Genomic DNA, 16,790 nt, shown 5'->3' on the forward strand with positions numbered 1-16,790 from the left:
CTTGGTGCGGCATAATACGATCCATTATATAAACGCTGTTTGATAAGAATTGTCCAAATATTGACCAAAACATCCTATTTTTTCACTCTTAAAAAACAATTTATTAATTAAATTGGCTATTTGCACCAAAAAGTCCATTTTCGATACCCACTTTTCCTCAGAGCAACATCTGAAAAAATATTGAAATTTTTGTTTTTTTTTCTACTAAGTAACGTTCTGTAGAAAGTTGATTGACGTCGCCCAGTACCTTTTTGACAAATAGCAGACAAATATTCATCAAGATATCGATAGACTGAAAAAAAGACGATATCGCTATTTCCACCACTAAAAGGTGTTGCTTACAAGTCGGAAAATGAAAAGTGTATGCACCAAGAATTATTCGCACTGTGCGATAGCAGGCTTTGTAACGACTACATAGCAGGTTGATAATTAAACTGTACACAAGGATTGGCTTGCTTTTTTTTTACCAACACATTATAAATTGACAAATGATTTTTCTAGCAAGATTTACTTAATAAATAAATAAATAAAAAAGAGTTTTTGTATGTGCATACATGTGGGTCTTAGAAACCGATGGCGTTCTAGTTTCAGTTTATAAGACATACTAGAGAACAGCCTTTTTTGATAAACCTTTTGTTCCTACCAATATAGTTGCTTCTGTAACACAAAATCGCTAGAATTGAATAAAATTTTTTCATACAAACCAAAAAAAAAAAAAAAAAAAACAAGCTTTCGTTATATTTTCTCTTGGGATTTTCTTCATTCTCTAGTTAAATATGTTTGCAATCGAGGGTTGGTATTTTGCATTGATCACCAAATTCAAAAAAAGGGTGCTATGCACATCCTTGCCATGTAAAATGCATAGGACAAGAAAGATATTCATATGAAATATAATTTATGGGCTGTGGTAATATGAGCTTAGCTAATCTTATTTTTTAGGTTGGTTTCATTACCTGTTAAAAAACCCGGTTCATTAGCCTGAAGCATTACGGCCAATGTTCGATATATAGTTGAGAGGGTCAGGGCTTGCCCTGATCTCCCATAAATTTATCATTATTTTAAAGAAAGAAAGATTGCGTAAAATATTAGACAAAAGTTTTTTGTTTGTATGGAGCTGTGACAGGCTCAGATTTATTAAAGTTCTCTGAATGAGTAGGGCAAAAGAGAAAATTACAACATTTGTTTTGAGGGTTTATGGGGGTTATTTGATGTTTTTGGCTTTTTGGTTTTTGACTTGTTTTTGTGTGATTTAAACTTTTTTTTTTTTTTTTTTGTTAAAATGTTAATGTGGTGTTATGCGAGGGAAGAGTCAGCGGAGTCAAGCTCGAGCTCTGAGCAGATGCGGGAGATTGATTTCCTAGCAGTGGCAAGAACCAAGGAAGGTAAAAAGGGAGCAGAGTTAAAGTGGAGTGCCCAATGGTGGTCCCAGATAGCAAGGATGGTCAGTCCGAAAACCGAGGCGGCTGGAATACTGGGGTTCAGCGTGGGAGGGAAGAGAAAGGATGTGAATGCCGAGGAAAGTGCAGAAGGTGGTGGGACGGTGCCGAAAAATTCTAACCAAATGCCTAACCACACCGCAGATTTCAAAGGACAAGAAAGAAGAAAATGCTCTTGCGTCTCGATTGACATCTGGCAGATATTGCAGAGAGGTGAAGAAACAGTGAAGGGCATAATGTGGTGCAAAAGAGCTCGGCACGATAGTTTGTTGTGTAAGCCGCGAAACCAAACATTACGGGCCCGGTGAGGAAGTGCGAAAGACCAGAAAGAGTGCAGTTGGCGAGGGCTAAGATGGGGGCTAAGTGGTTGAGCATTAGCATGATGATGAGAACAGGTCAGCCGGTAAGAGCGCGTGGACAAGCGTGACCAAGGTTTGCCGAGGACCAGAGCAGAGATGAAGGGATCAAAGTCAAAGGGGGACCCATCTCGAGGAGGCATATCCAAATGTCGCGATTCTAGGATGAATGTAGGAATACAAGCTCTGAAAAGGATAGGGTGAGCCACAAGTGAACGGTCGAGAAGTCTTTGCAGGATACGATTAAGAGTGATAAATCGAGGAAGAGGTCTAGCAGGGGCAATGGGCATCAGGACGTCCAAATTATGATCAATTTGGTATAGGTGGTTAACCTTCAGGTCTCGCCAAGATTGTCGGTAGGGCGGATGAGAGGGAGGGCTATTAACCATGGAGGACAAGGGCAACATAAGGCACGTGGATAGATTCGTGAGGACGTCGTCAAACTTGTGCGGGAGGTGGTCCATGGCCTTCAGGACAAGATGAAGAGGCGAATCCAGTGAGCGATGGGTGCGAGGTCTAGAGTCTGGGAAGATCCAAAGTAGAAGGGGATCACAATCCGTATTCTCAGTGCGAAGGAGAGAAGCCATCCATTTGGGGACCAAACCACGGGGACCCAATGGGTTCTGGATTATTGGCTTGAGCCAACGAAGCTGAAGAGCGCATTGCTGTGTAATCGGGTCGAGGATGCCAAGACCACCTTGAAAGCGAGGAAGGCAGAGGGTGTCCAAAGCAATGGGGGGGAACGAACGGAAGCGGAAGAAACGGCGCATCAGAGTGCGTATTTTTTCGAGAAAAGAGACGGGGAAGGATACTACGCGCAAGACATGCCAAAGTTGGGCGAGAATGAGAGAGTTCATGACAGTGGCACGGCCGCGGAAGGACAGGGTGCGTGAGCCGTGTAGAATACAGCTATTCTCAATCTTAGAAAGAAGGGCCTGGCCAAATGAGTCTCGTTGGGCAATGGAGGAGAAAATTGGATATCCCAGATAGCGAAGAGAAGAGGAGGAGGTCCGGTCATGCCAATCCGTAATATTGTGGGTCCGTAGATGTGAGGACCAGTCTGGCAGGGGTGAGCCCGAAAGTGAAAATGCCTGCGTCTTGTGAAGATTTACGCGGGCGTTGGAAGCCGCAGCATAGGTGTTGAGGTGGGTGTGGAGGCGAGACAACTGCCCTGTGTCAGAAAGAAAAACAAGTAAATCATCAGCGTACGCAAGGAGTTTGATCGGTGACAGAGGAGAAAGACCAGCAGGAACAGATGGTTGAAAGCCCGAGAAGGACTGGTCATGGATCACTCGTCGTAGTAGAGGCTCAAAAACTAGATTGAACAGTATAGGGGAGAGAGGGTCCCCTTGGCGTAGTCCCCGAGATTGAGGCAAAGGGCGCGAGAGGAAGCCATTCACATTTATTTGCAATTTAGTAGAAAAGAAGAGGTTAGAGATCGAGGTGACAAGAGAGGAGGGAAATCGAAAGTGTGTCAGTACTTGGCGAAAATATTCCGGATGTACTCTATCATATGCTTTCTCCTGATCGAGGAGAAGTCCAACACCAGCTGATCCCTCCTTGGCGGCTTGTGCCATGACCAGCCTGGTCAGCATTCCATTATCGGCGATGAAGCGACCCTGAACGAACCCTGTCTGGTAAGGAGAGACAAGTGAAGTGACCGTGGTAATCATGCGAGCATTCAGCAATCGGGTAAATACCTTGGCATCGGTGTTGATCAAGGCAATTGGGCGCCAGTTCTTCAAAGAGGTGAGATCGCCCTTTTTTGGGAGCAGGCAAACGCAGGTGGATTGCCAGGATTCCGGAAAAATGCCTTTTGATAGGGCGTCGTTGTAGACTTCCGAAACCAGATCACCACAGACTGGGTGGTCTAGTATCAAGCGAAGGATCTCGTAGGGTAAGCCATCGGGACCGGGACTGCTAGAGGTTGGAGTGCGCGACGCACCAGAGCGGATAGTAGACAATGACAGAGGACGAGTGAGGGCAGTCTGCCGACTTTCTGACAGACCAAGGTCAGAAGGCAGGTGAGAGAGCAGGTCGTCCAGAGCAGATTGGTCGATAGGGTCCGGGGTATACAAGCCTTCATAAAAGGCGGCAGCTGCTTCGGTCATCTTTTCGGGGGTGGAACATATTTCGTTTGTTGCAGGGTGGCAAAGGCTGGCAATTGACTTGCGTGACTGACGAGTGGCGATGGTGCGCTTGAGATATCCAGCAGAGGTCTCACCTTGTTCCCGCCAGTGTTTCCCAGCCCTAAGGGACATGATCTCCACTCGTTCAAGTTGGACTTGCTGCAGAAGCCGCTCAACAATAGGCAGCTGAAAATTCTGTGCAGGCTGGTGTCGAAAACGGTGTATTAGTCTGTCTCTCCGTTGTTGCAGGCTTGCTTCCAGGTCGGTGAGAGAGGGTCGGAGGTGGCGAGAGAAACACTTGATAAAGCGTATGACTTCGCTCTTTATCGAGTCCCATCGTGCTTGAGGAGAGAGGTTTGCGGGAAGGGCAGGGATGAGGGTGGATAGAAGAGTGTTGAGGTCGGTGCAGAAAGATGTCAACCTGGCAAGTCGGGGGTTAGCACGCCAAAGTCCCTTACCAGAGGATTGGGTGGAAGGGAGAGCCAAGCGGACGGTCAACAGGCAATGATCGGACCAGTTTTGGTGAATATATCTCACCTGGGAGTCAGTAGTGCGAGGGTGAAGATCAGGAGAGGCAAGAATATAGTCGATTGTAGTGGAAGACAAGGCGCGATGAAAGGTGGGTTGTGGGTTCTGGCCAGGAGGAGTGACACAGTCAATCATATGGTTGTCCAGAAACTGGAGCCACGCTAGTGGGGCACGACGTCCGAGAGCGTAGTTAGAGTGAATGGCATGGTTAAAATCACCTAATAAAATGAAGTTGGAAGGATTGGATGGAATGAGGTCAGGTGTCGACAGTAAGGAAGAAAGAAAATCATAGCGGGGAGTTCGAGAGGCGGGAGCATAGATGACACCCATCTTGAATGGGGAAAATTTATTGTCAGTATGAGTGACAGTTGTAATGATGCACCTGCCGCAAGGACTAAATAAAGGGTCTGTGAGAATAATATGGGGGGAGAGGCATACAACACCACAGTGTGGCGACCATAAAGATGAAGATGACCGAAATTGTTGGTCAAAAGTGTCTTGAAGCATAGAAGAGGAGGCATGGGTTTCTTGCAGGGCTAGTATATCAATTCCCTGAGAGCGTAGGTGGCGTATAAAAAAGGAGCGTGATTCAGGGTGTCCAACTTTGGGTAGACCCCTACAGTTCATTGTGCCTATTTTTATCATTGGTTAATCTTGGCCTCTGCGTCGAGGGCTTTCTTGCTATGTGGGGGAGTGAAGCGAGGAGGTGAGAGGGATGTGTTGCGGCCTATTGGACGTACTGTCCGAGAAAACCGGAGATGAGAGAGGCGAGAGGCATTCTGAAGACGGAGAGTCCGAGCCTCGACTCTATCCGTGAAGTCAGTGATCATGTCGTCGTCTATCTCATCGTCCCAGCCCTTCACAGGAGTGTCAACAGAACGACTTCGGGGACGAGGGCCGGAGGACGTGGTTGTCGCAGATATTGTCGTGATGGCAGGGAGGGTTGCCGGTAGGGTTAGTTTTGCAGACTCAAGCAAAGCAGGTTTGTGCGGATTGTGCTTGGAAGCCTCGGATCCTCCGTAGGTGAGCGAGAGTGCAGTCGGAATCAGAGGCTTAGGCTCGCGGATAGGTCGATCGAGCTTAACGTTGCGGTGGGGGTGACGGGATCGCTTGTTTGAGGTCTTAGAAGTCTTGGATGGATCGGAGGAGTGCGGGCAATTGGCTTGCAGGTGGCCGATCTTGTTGCATCCAAAGCACGTTCGGGTTTCGGCTGGGCGCTTAGTGCACTGGGTGACTTCGTGTCCCATTTCCTTGCAATAAGTGCAGTGGGAGCCCATCGAAGGCCACTTACCGAGTATCTTTTGCGTAGCGTCGTATGCTATTTGGTACGTCAGGGAATCGGATGGCACCTCGTCAGTGGGGGTGTTGGCAAGGACAACATATCCAGAGCCGTCAAAAAACCCATACGTTTCGTGAACGGCGATCTCACGCACTTTACCAAAAGGAGACATACATTTCGTGAGCTGTGTAGCAAGTTCCGGATAGGGGACACGAGGAAGCTTGGTCAGGAAAACACGGCGAACAATTGTGCCAATGGGAACAGCCGGTTGAGCGGGAAAAGATGAAACGCCGACTACCAAAGGATGAGAGCACGCTCTCTCACAGTCAGCACTGGTAGCCAGGTGGAGCTCGCATGTATCAGGGGAATAGCGAGATCCAAGAGTGATTCCCATGTTAACTTCGCGAGGGTAAGCTGCGAGAAGGGCTCTCCAGAAAGGGTCGAAGTTGGGTGACGTTTTTGGTGGGGCGGTAAAGAATACAGAGAACTTAGAGGACCCTACACGCCAGGTACGTGGGGTTGTGTTATTTGTAGAGCTAAAGATAACATGTGGTTGCTTTTCGGTGAGTGGAGGTGCATTCTGTGTAGCTACTTGTGAGTATAGTGGTGTCAGAGTAGGTGAGATTGGTGTGAATGAGGTTGCCAATGGTGGAGATGAGCCAGTGGTGGAGGGGTTTTTGACCCCTGGTGGTTCCGGAGTGTTAGTGGAAAGAGCCATGTTAGACAAAAGTTAATACTTCATCTTACAAAAATCAATTCTGTGTTTTCTAAAGGAGCCTCAACCACAACCTTAGTAATCTGAGATTAATTGTCGTTCAATGGCCTACAAAAACTCAGTCAAGCTCAATCAGAATTATACGATATGTTTCGTGATTTGTATATTGATTTCATTTTTTTTTTAAATTAGAATTTGCGCCAGAAAAACATTACGAGCCAATCAAATTAAATAATAAATTATTAAATAAATAAAAAGGTTATTATTCTGAACCTGCGTACTCCTTGTTTGTACCTAAATATATTATATATCTTATATATATATATTTATATAGCAGTAGTTCTTTTTTTTTACTATTACTATTAATTTCTTTATAAAGTCAAGAAAATTATAAAATCACCTTTTGTTTTTGGGGGGTTTTTTTTAAACAATCTAAAAATAAATATAAAAAATAGGCTACATCATGAGACAATTGAACAGTTGTTGTATGAGTGGCTTGAGATTACAAATAGCGATGACGTCGTCAGAAAAATAGGTTGATTAATATTATATTGAGTAGGTTTGTTTACTTTTTTTTTTTATCATTTTTTTTGGCTTATTAGTTAAAAGTGACTGTAAAATTGAACGGTAGTGCAAACAGTTGTGCTAATTAATATGCTTAAAATAAGAGCATAGAACATAGACAATAAATAAAATAAATAAATAAAATCGTACTATATATTCATATATCAATACCAAATTCTGTTTATCCGAGTCATTCTCTATTTTGCTCTCTTTCATTAATAATAATAATAATAATATGTATATATATACTTGCTGTTGTTGCTACTATGATTCTCTTCTTCTTCTTCTTCTTCTTCATATTTTATTGAAGGTCAATTGCTCAGCATTTAGTGTGCGTATGTGTGTGTGTGTGTGTGTGTGTTTGTGCGGCTTAAAATGTAGTAATGGTGTGGCATGAATTGGAAGAAAGGAACCTGCTCTCCTGTAGGTTCAGACAGCGACAATGAAGTCAATGTTGATTGGTCGCGGAGAGTGACACACGTGTTGACCGCAATTTTTTCCCCTCAACCTCAATCTTTTTTATTTATTATTTTATTTTTACCTCTTTCCACATCCCACCTTTTTATCTTTGTAGGAAGAAACCCACTTTCTCTTTTTACATCTTTTATTAATCGTAATATATAAATACAGCACAAATATGGCACTTTTTATCGGCAGAATCCCCAGAGACATGGGCACCGTAAGTCAATCTCACAATTATTATTCAAAAAATTCTTATAAATATACATCATCTAATAAATTAATCATCTCAATCTAGCGTGATTTGGAAGATAGATTCTCCAAGTTTGGCAAGATCACCCGTCTTGATGTTAAGCAGGGTAAGTTTATCATCTTTAAAGAAACATTAGAGATCAAAACGAAAAAAAAAATTACTTGCTCATTAACCTTTTTTTTTTTTAAAAATTATATTTTGTAATAGGTTTCGGCTTTGTTGAGTTTGAAGACAAGCGTGACGCTGAAGATGCCATGAACGGCGTCAACGAATCTGTAAGTATTATATATAAATATATATTGAAAGAACAAGAAAAAATTTAAACATATTGTTTATAATATTACAGCAGGAGCTCGTTGTCGAATGGGCCAAGAATGGTGGAAAGAGAGCCGGCGAGAACGAGTGCTTCCACTGCGGCAAAGAAGGTAAATCATATTATTAGTAATAATTTTATATAATTATATATTACACACATATACACAAATATAGTTATACATACACGCGCTTGTGTGTGTGTACAATAAATAAATAATAAAATTTAAAATCAAATCATTATTTTGAACAACAATATTAATATCAAATGAAAAAAATGTTTTGTAGGTCACTGGGCCAGAGATTGCCGTGAGAGAGGTCGCGGTGGCGACAGAGGTGACAGAGGCTATGGCAGCCGTGGTGGCCGTGACCGTTCCCCCAGACGCGACCAAGGCCGTGGAAGTGATCGTGACAGAAGGTACAGCCCGTCTTCAGAGTATATCATCAGTGTTCCGTGCCTTGTCAGTGCCATGTAACGGCGTGAGCGGAAGCAAAAAAAGCGACCTTTTTTTTCCTTCTTGTTCTTCTTCTTGCACTTCTGTGCTTTCCTTTTGAAAAGAAGGGAAGGTATTGAAAGGCTAGGAAAAGAGAGTGAGTGAAAGTGAGAGCGACAGAGAGAGAAAGAGATAGAGAACGGCCGACCGACCGAGAGAGTGAGAAAACTTGCTGTTCTGTGCCTTGTGCTGTGTGCTGTGCTGTGTGTGTGCGTGCTTTTGAGGGAAACCTTTTTGATGATGATGATGATGATGAGAATCACTCGTGTTCCCTTTGTAACCTTGTTCGGGATTTTTATTTTGGTGAACGCGCGTTCTGTTATTAATGACAAAAAATAACCGATATTGTCTCTTACTATCTCTCTCTATCTCTCTGTTGCTCTCACTCTATAAAAAAAGCTTGGGTAAAAAAAAGAGAAAAAAAAAAGAAGTCTATGCGTTTGATTTGCACACTGCACTGCGTTCGCGTGGTCTTCCTCTACTCTCTCTGCTTAAAATGTGTCGTCCGCTCCTATGTTGTTGCACTTTCAATGAGTGTTGGACCGTTCACTCCCCCCTTTTTTTTTCTTGAATCCGCCACGTCGTTCTACTGTTCCTCTTAACATCCGTTTCCGCCACCGTCTGACACAAAGCATTGCCTTTTTTCTCTTTTCTTTTTGTATACGCTGTATCCCGTTCGCTGTTGGCTTATCCTCTTTCTTGTCTTTTCTACATCTTGTTCCTCGGTAAGTCAATACTTAATCTTATATTATGATATATTAGTATTAACATATGTATATATTTCATAAATAGCGCATAAGTAGAGGTGGCAGAGACTACGATCGTCGCCGTGATGACCGTGGTCGCGACAGATCCCCTCGCCGCGATGACTACCGATCCGATGAACGACGTGGTGGTGATAGACGCGACCGTGACCGTGAGTACGCTGCTCCCAGAGAAGACCGTGAACGCAGAGAGGATGTGGAACGTGCTCCCGAAAGAGATGTCCACGACCGCGATTAAGAATATTTCGCATAAACAATCAATCAAACAAAGCAAACAGACACTTTAAAGGATTCATTTTTTTTTCTCTTTTTCTTTCGTCCCTCACATCCAAACCCTTTTATATATATATATATTTTTAAAGAAGTGTTTCTATTACATACATACAAAATGAAATGAAATGAAATGAATACTTGAACATCAATTGAATGAAAAGTATGGGAGTAAAGTTTTTAAAGAATACAATCAAAGATCATACTTCTTCTTAATTTTATCTTGGCATATCTTTTTCATATGCTTTATATATATACATTATATACATTATATTATGTGTATCATTTTATCATCATTTTACCTCTATTTTTTTTTAAAATAATAATAATACTATCACTAATCTTTAGACCCATAAATTCACGTGTATCTTCTTCAATAAGAACATAAAAAGCATGTGTGTATATGAAGATTCTACTACAGCATTTACATTTATATTGAACGAATATAAATAAATAAATAAACTTGCTTTTAAACACAATAATGGCTAATAAACTTAATACCCCTTGTATATAAAAGTAATAAAAAACATAAATTATTACTATTATTATATAGCCTAAGATGTCTTTTTTGTTCCAAGTCTACCCCGTAGACTCTCAGACAAGCAATCAAGCCCCTTTTCTGCTGTGGAATCACCGTCTGGTTCTGTAGATCGTACGGGGGACATCGATCTCCGTCTACGCGACGATCTTTGCCTTCTTTGCCATGCTGGATAACGATCATTGTCATCAGGACCTGTGTTTGAAGAAATCCGAGCTCCAAGGCGGCTAAGCACGCTCTCTCCTCCTACTCCTCTTTCTCTTCTTTCTCTTCGTCTGCCTTCACCTCTGACATCTCTATATTCTGTACGTCGATCTACTCTCTCTCTTTGAGGCTGGTCGGTTCTTCGCTCACCCAGGCGACTCGTGATAGGTAAAGGATTACCCTCCTCGTCAGTCTTTCTGACCGGGGCCGTCCGTTTGTTTGAGGATGTTGATCTTTGTTGTTGCTGTTGTCGTCGTATTGATGAGTCTGTGCCGTGCAAGAGATAATAACGACTATAATTGCCTGCTCCTTGAATCTTGATGTCGTCCATTGTAGCACATCGGATCTGGAGAGATTCAAAATTCTCTCCATCTTTTGAACGGGTGTAGATTTTTGCTTTTCGCAATCTGGTCGTTGATAACGTCTCATCCTCAGCAAGAGGAAAACTAACTAAATCATGAGCTGCCTTTATTGCTTCCTCTTCTGAGGAGAATACAAGATTACCTTTTTTTTTAAAAAAAAATATAAAAACAAAAAAAGGGTTAAAATATGTATGTTAAAAGAGCATAGTACACATCGACGCGATTATTTATTAATTGTATTAGATTTTTAAAAGGATCAATCATTACTTACAATGTGAATCATCAATCCATTCAACCTTTGACAAAGGTAATCCAGAACAATATTCCCAGATATCCTCGGTGCTCATCTCATCTACTCCTTGAAGAAAGATTGCTTCCTGGCGTGTTGTGTCGAGAGTGCTGAGGTCTTGTTCTGGATGAGTCTTTTCTGTAGATTCGACTAGATTTAGATCGTCTTGGATTGCATTATCCAAATCAGTACCCAAGAGATCTTCCTCCAAGATAGAATCTGCAAGTAGATTTGATGAGTTGTTTGTTAAAGAGCATTTATGTGATCGTACCAATCTCCATTGTTTCAACAGCGTCAGTCATTATAAGCAATTGATAGTACAAGTACAAGTATATTTATATTTTGTATTTATAAATGAATAAATGTGTTTTGTATAAACTATTCACAAGTTAAGTTGGAAGCATCATTAATATATTGTAAATACTAATAAGAAGAAAGGCAAAGAGTAGTATTTATATATATTTATTTCTCCTTTTGGTTGTGTTGGTTTGTTCATACACTGTGATTAGATTTTTTTATATATATTCGAGAGAAGAGAGATTGACAAAGAAGTTTATTTTTCTTGGGGGTTTCTGTTCTGTTCTACATAAGTCATTTAATCTTTAAAGGGGAGGTTGAGGGTAATTTAGTTGAAGTTCAGACAATTTTTTTCTTAAAAATTATAAGAATTTCATAAGAATTACTTTAATCTGTAAAGTGTGTAAATTTTGTTGGAATTCTAATCAAAAGAAAATTCTGTAATTTTCGAAAGAAGTATAATTCTGTAACCAAGACTTGTAAAAGTATAAGGTTTGTATATAGACGGACATTATTATTAGGCTCACATAGATTAATATGTAGATAATATAACATCATGGACTCGACTTCTAACAAAGTGTCCTTAAAAATCATTCTATAGTGTCTCTTTATATATACTTTTTAAATCCTCGGATTATTACCATACATATTCTTTGTTTCTTGGCCAATTCTACTCTTGACTTTTATTAAATGTTATATAAAGTCTATTTGTGAGTGTATAGAGAATTGACAAGCATACCTGAATAATAAATCATGTTTAGATAGACCTGTACCTACAATAATTGTACGTTAGTACGAATTTGTAGAATCTGTGTAGTGGTTAAATTATGACGAGATGATTCAGTTACTTTGACCAAATCACTCATACAGCTACATCCATATTTTAATTATTTTTATCTCAATTAAATGCAATTGTTTTGGTGGCCAGTACTATAAAAAGCTTGTACATAGTCTAAACCAGGTAGGGTATCGTGGGATATATATACATATATATATATATATATATATAATCTCTTGAATATAAATCCTTTGGATTTAAAGAGGTCTATATTCTTTACCTTTAATTAATACCCAAATATCTGTACACACTTGTATTGTGTAATTGAATGGAGCGGGTAGTTTTGTAAGTGTGTATGTGATTATTGTTCCCATAACTTATATTTTTCTTTCTTGATCTTTAACGGGGGGTAATGGCGTGTAAGTTCATTATCGGAGAAAGCTTCATTAACAACAGTGTTACACGTGTAGTAAGGGGCGGTTGGTAAAAAGAATGAGAGAAAAAAGACAAGGGGAGTTTTGATTCAAAAAGAAATAGTCAAGAATCTCAGGAAAATATATATATTTTATATATATATATGGATAAAATAGGTATTTATAATACAATAGCTTGTAGCCACGCTACCAATGACATGGACGGACCTCTAGATCTACATAATTACATGACTCTATGTAGAGGTAAAGAAGAAGAAGAAGGAGAAGGAAGAAGAAGGGGGATAATCTAGAGGTAGAAAGAGGAGAGAGAAAGAGAAAGAAAGTATAGAGGGACCAAAAATAAAAATTAAAGATACTCTGCTTTTCTTTTCTTTATTTCTCTTGCTTTCATTTTTTTTGCCTGTTCAAAAAGAGAGCTTTTGACTTTTTGAATTTTTATTTTATTTTAATTATTGGTTTCTCCTCTCCTTCTTTTCATCTCCGTCTCATCTACTTTCATTCCACTCTACATCCTGCCATCTCATCTAAACAAGAATCAGACACAAACAAGACAAAAGAACTGGAGCCTTGAACGTGTCTTTCACTCGCTCTTTACCACTTAATATTCATATAATTATACCTTGATTTTATTTCATTTTTTATCTTTTTCTACGAATTCAACGACCTTGTTGATTGAATTTATTACCGACCATTCTGACTCATGACTGAGATCCTTCAAGCCGGTTACCTATCCGTCAAGGAAGATGGTCTGCGGGCATGGATTTGGTCCAAACGATACTGTGTTCTTAGAGACCAAGCATTGACATTTCATAGAAACGAAGTAAGTCTGTAGTTTAGATATCCATAAGCACAGTAATTTTGATATTAAATTAAAATAAACTTTTGGTACCTGGTTTTTATTTTATTTTATTTTTATAATTCACTAATTTACTAATTTACTCTTGTTCTTATTAGCAAAGTGGCCAGTGTGTGGCCCTGATATTTCTAAAGGAGATCACTTCTGTGACTCGCACAGATTTGAAACCATACTGCTTTGAAGTAACAAACAAGGACAAGACATACTACATTGCGTGCAAGAACGACGAAGAGTTATATTCATGGATGGATGAGATCTACAACGTGAGTCGCAGAACTGATTTGGAATCAAATTGAAGATTCCGCAAATCATTATATTATACTTACCTATCTTCATTTCATTTTCTTGGTTGCTATGGATGGGGTTGTTTAGCGATCTCCTGTCGGGGCTTCTGGTCCAACTAATTTCGTTCACGAGGTGCACGTCGGCTTTGATCCCATCACGGGGGCATTCACCGTAAGTAGAAAAGAAGTGAAAAAAAAACAAGGACTAAACAAGGATAAGGGGCACGCGCTGGTGGTCCAGTCAATGACATTTATTCTATTCTATTGTGCTGTATTGAATTTTATTATTTGTTTTTTTTTTTTTGCTATTAGGGGCTACCAGACCAATGGACTAAACTACTCAAGGGCTCTGCAATTACAGCAGAAGATGCAGCAAAGAACCCTCAGGCAGTTCTTGACGTTCTTGAATTTTACACCGAACAAACCAAGCGAGAAGCAGAGGAATACGGATCATCACACCTTCAAGGCGCGGTTGAGCGTAGAAGCGATGATCGCTGGGCTGCTCTCATTCAAGAAAAACAACCCACATCTCCTACATCTGCAGCCAATTATCGCCCAATCCCTCGCCCTGCACCAGCACCACCATCCCAAACTTATCCTGAGCGTGATGTCAATGATATGATGGATGAACTATCTGTCAGTCAAAGTGTAGGTTTAGTTTAATTCAATTGATATATATATATCAATTTAGAGAAAGAAAGAGAACAAGTCAATTGATATATATGTGTGTACATAGGATCGCACTCAGTCTTCTAGACTCACTCCTCCATGCACACCAAACCCACTTGAAATCTCACCTCGTCTCAATCCCAATGACAGAGCACCCTCGTCTCCTGTAAGTAAATAATCTGTTTTTAAAAAAATCACTCCATGCATGATTTCTTACCAATCTCACCTGATTTTTCCTTCTTATTTTTTTAAAAAAATCATACTAATACTAATGATAATGCTCGATTAGAGTCTCTATCCTCGTTCACCGCGCGATCTCAGCCCTGGAGGATCACCTTATTCTCCACAAAACCCATACTTCCTTCCCGAACCTTCACGATCCCAGACCAGTGGCCGTAGACCTTCCCATAGCAGCAGCAATGGTGGCGGTGGCGGCTATTCTTCTTCCTATGACGAACGTGCTCAGTATGAGCGTGAGAGACAAGAACGCGAGAGACAAGAGAGAGAAAAGAAGGAACGCGAGAGAGAAAGAGAGCGTGAGAGAGAGCGTGAGAGAGAACGAGAGCGTGAGCGAGAGAGAGAACGTCAGGAAAGAGAAAGAGAACGGGCTCGCGAAAGAGAACTCGAGAGAGAACGTGAGCGGGAACGTGAGCGACAGGAAAGACAGGAGAGAGAAAAGGAATTGCGTGAGAGAGAACGCGAGAGAGAAAAGACGGCTGCCCAGGTTTCTTCAAAGAAGAAGGTCGAACAAAGAATAAGCACAATGACCGAAGCTCAAATTATGGACAAGCTGCGTAAGTGATAGACATACAGACACACAGTTCCAGAACATGAACTGATTTTTATTCTGTCTTTTAGGCTCTGTTGTAACCCGTGGTGATCCTACTGATATGTACAAGAAGTTGAAGAGAGTTGGCCAAGGGTAATGAAATTTAATTCTTTGTATGTATGGATATAAAAGAAATCAAAACTAAAGCATATATATATAATATAGTGCTTCTGGATCTGTTTATGTTGCCATCTCACTGTCTACCAACACCAAGGTGGCCATCAAACAAATGGATCTTGCTCATCAACCCCGTAAAGAATTGATTGTCAATGAAATTCTGGTTATGAAGGAGTCTCAGCACCCCAACATTGTCAACTTCCTTGACTCTTTCCTTGTCAAGAATGCCGAACTTTGGGTTATTATGGAGTACATGGAGGGTGGCGCACTCACTGATGTTATCGACAACAACACCATGACCGAACAACAAATTGCTACCGTCTGTCTAGAGGTATATATATATATATAAAGTTATTTAATATAATCAGGCACATATACTTATTCTTATTATTTTTCTTAGTCTACTGCCGGTCTTCACCATTTGCACTCTCAAAATATTATTCACAGAGACATCAAGTCTGATAACATTCTTCTCAATGCCCACGGTCAGGTCAAGATTAGTGATTTTGGATTCTGTGCTAAGCTCACAGATCAGCGTAACAAGCGTGCAACCATGGTTGGCACACCATATTGGGTAAATTTTTGGAGATCCAAAAGAAAGAAAACAAGAGTGTAACCTTTTTTTTTGAATTGTATATAGATGGCCCCTGAAGTAGTCAAGCAAAAGGAGTATGGTGCCAAGGTTGATATCTGGTCATTAGGAATCATGGCTATTGAAATGATTGAGAACGAACCACCTTACCTGGATGAAGAACCACTCAAGGCACTTTATCTCATTGCCACCAATGGAACACCAACCCTCAAGGCACCCGAAAGACTTTCGCGTGAGCTCAAGAGTTTCTTGGCAGTGTGCTTGTGTGTTGATGTTAGATCAAGAGCTACATCTGCTGAACTGATCGAGGTAAATTTTATATACAAAATAGTGATATTATTGCTATTGGTTAATATTAAACTATCATTATTCGTACTGTTACTTTCTTAGCATGACTTCCTCAAGAAGGCAGGACCTTTGGAAATCCTGGCACCTCTGCTCAAATTCAAGGCCGGCAAGCATTAGAATAAACCAAAGCACTCACTTCATTTTGCCTATAAATTGGACAACTGGATATTCCAAACGAGTCCACCTTCACCTTCACCCTCACTTCCACCTCCATATCCACCCTCACCTCAACATTTCATCCTCCTTCCTTTATTCCTTTCTTTATATATCATATTCTTTTACTCATTAAAATTTATAATAGACGTAGTTTAGTTGATGTCTATTCTGTTTTAGAATAAAAAAAAAATTCCCCCCAGGGGCAAGGAAATTTTAAGAAGAGCAATTGTGTATCTAACTAAAATGGTTGACTGATTAGCTAAACAATTAGTGGCTATAGAAAAAAAGGCATGTCCTCTAAAAACCAAATATCTAAATTGTATATTTTACTGTTTGCTTGTTTGTTTTATATAAAATTATGTGGCTGGACGGAGTTTTTCTCAAGTACAGGATTTTAACTGCAAAATAGTGACTTTTCCTTTTAATATAGTACTCGTAATAAAAATCGTTCGATCTACAGCCTAATGTTGAAAAGATG

At 40.5% G+C, this 16,790-nt stretch overlaps 5 protein-coding genes across 5 annotated transcripts; 2 read left to right on the forward strand and 3 right to left on the reverse strand.

Moving 5' to 3' along the window:
* Positions 1-1,277: 1,277 nt before the first annotated feature.
* Positions 1,278-1,984, reverse strand: PHYBLDRAFT_159494 (hypothetical protein). The gene has a single exon (XM_018433996.1). The coding sequence runs from the start codon at positions 1,933-1,935 to the stop codon at positions 1,294-1,296; it is 642 nt and encodes a 213-aa protein (XP_018288926.1). The 5' UTR covers positions 1,936-1,984; the 3' UTR covers positions 1,278-1,293.
* Positions 1,985-5,090: 3,106 nt separating this feature from the next.
* PHYBLDRAFT_170971 (CCHC-type zinc finger transcription factor) lies at positions 5,091-6,446 on the reverse strand (the record flags this gene model as incomplete). Its single annotated transcript, XM_018436457.1, has 1 exon — positions 5,091-6,446. One exon carries the CDS (start codon positions 6,444-6,446, stop codon positions 5,091-5,093), a length of 1,356 nt encoding a protein of 451 aa, XP_018288927.1.
* Positions 6,447-7,644: 1,198 nt separating this feature from the next.
* Positions 7,645-9,527, forward strand: PHYBLDRAFT_148109 (CCHC-type zinc finger transcription factor; the record flags this gene model as incomplete). The annotated part of the gene is made up of 6 exons (XM_018432011.1): positions 7,645-7,686; positions 7,765-7,825; positions 7,927-7,994; positions 8,066-8,144; positions 8,320-8,492; positions 9,318-9,527. 6 exons carry the CDS (start codon positions 7,645-7,647, stop codon positions 9,525-9,527), a joined length of 633 nt encoding a protein of 210 aa, XP_018288928.1.
* A 586-nt stretch (positions 9,528-10,113) lies between these two features.
* On the reverse strand, positions 10,114-11,254 carry PHYBLDRAFT_148110 (hypothetical protein; the record flags this gene model as incomplete). Its single annotated transcript, XM_018432012.1, has 3 exons — positions 10,114-10,805; positions 10,935-11,171; positions 11,224-11,254. 3 exons carry the CDS (start codon positions 11,252-11,254, stop codon positions 10,114-10,116), a joined length of 960 nt encoding a protein of 319 aa, XP_018288929.1.
* Positions 11,255-13,161: 1,907 nt separating this feature from the next.
* PHYBLDRAFT_114945 (hypothetical protein) lies at positions 13,162-16,273 on the forward strand (the record flags this gene model as incomplete). The annotated part of the gene is made up of 11 exons (XM_018428428.1): positions 13,162-13,281; positions 13,416-13,580; positions 13,690-13,773; positions 13,914-14,249; positions 14,338-14,440; positions 14,978-15,064; positions 15,129-15,192; positions 15,265-15,547; positions 15,617-15,790; positions 15,857-16,117; positions 16,199-16,273. The coding sequence occupies 11 exons, from the start codon at positions 13,162-13,164 to the stop codon at positions 16,271-16,273; spliced, it is 1,752 nt and encodes a 583-aa protein (XP_018288930.1).
* Between the last annotated feature and the right edge of the window lie 517 nt (positions 16,274-16,790).

This window comes from Phycomyces blakesleeanus (assembly GCF_001638985.1).
Source record: "Phycomyces blakesleeanus NRRL 1555(-) unplaced genomic scaffold PHYBLscaffold_17, whole genome shotgun sequence".
NCBI lineage: Eukaryota > Fungi > Mucoromycota > Mucoromycetes > Mucorales > Phycomycetaceae > Phycomyces > Phycomyces blakesleeanus.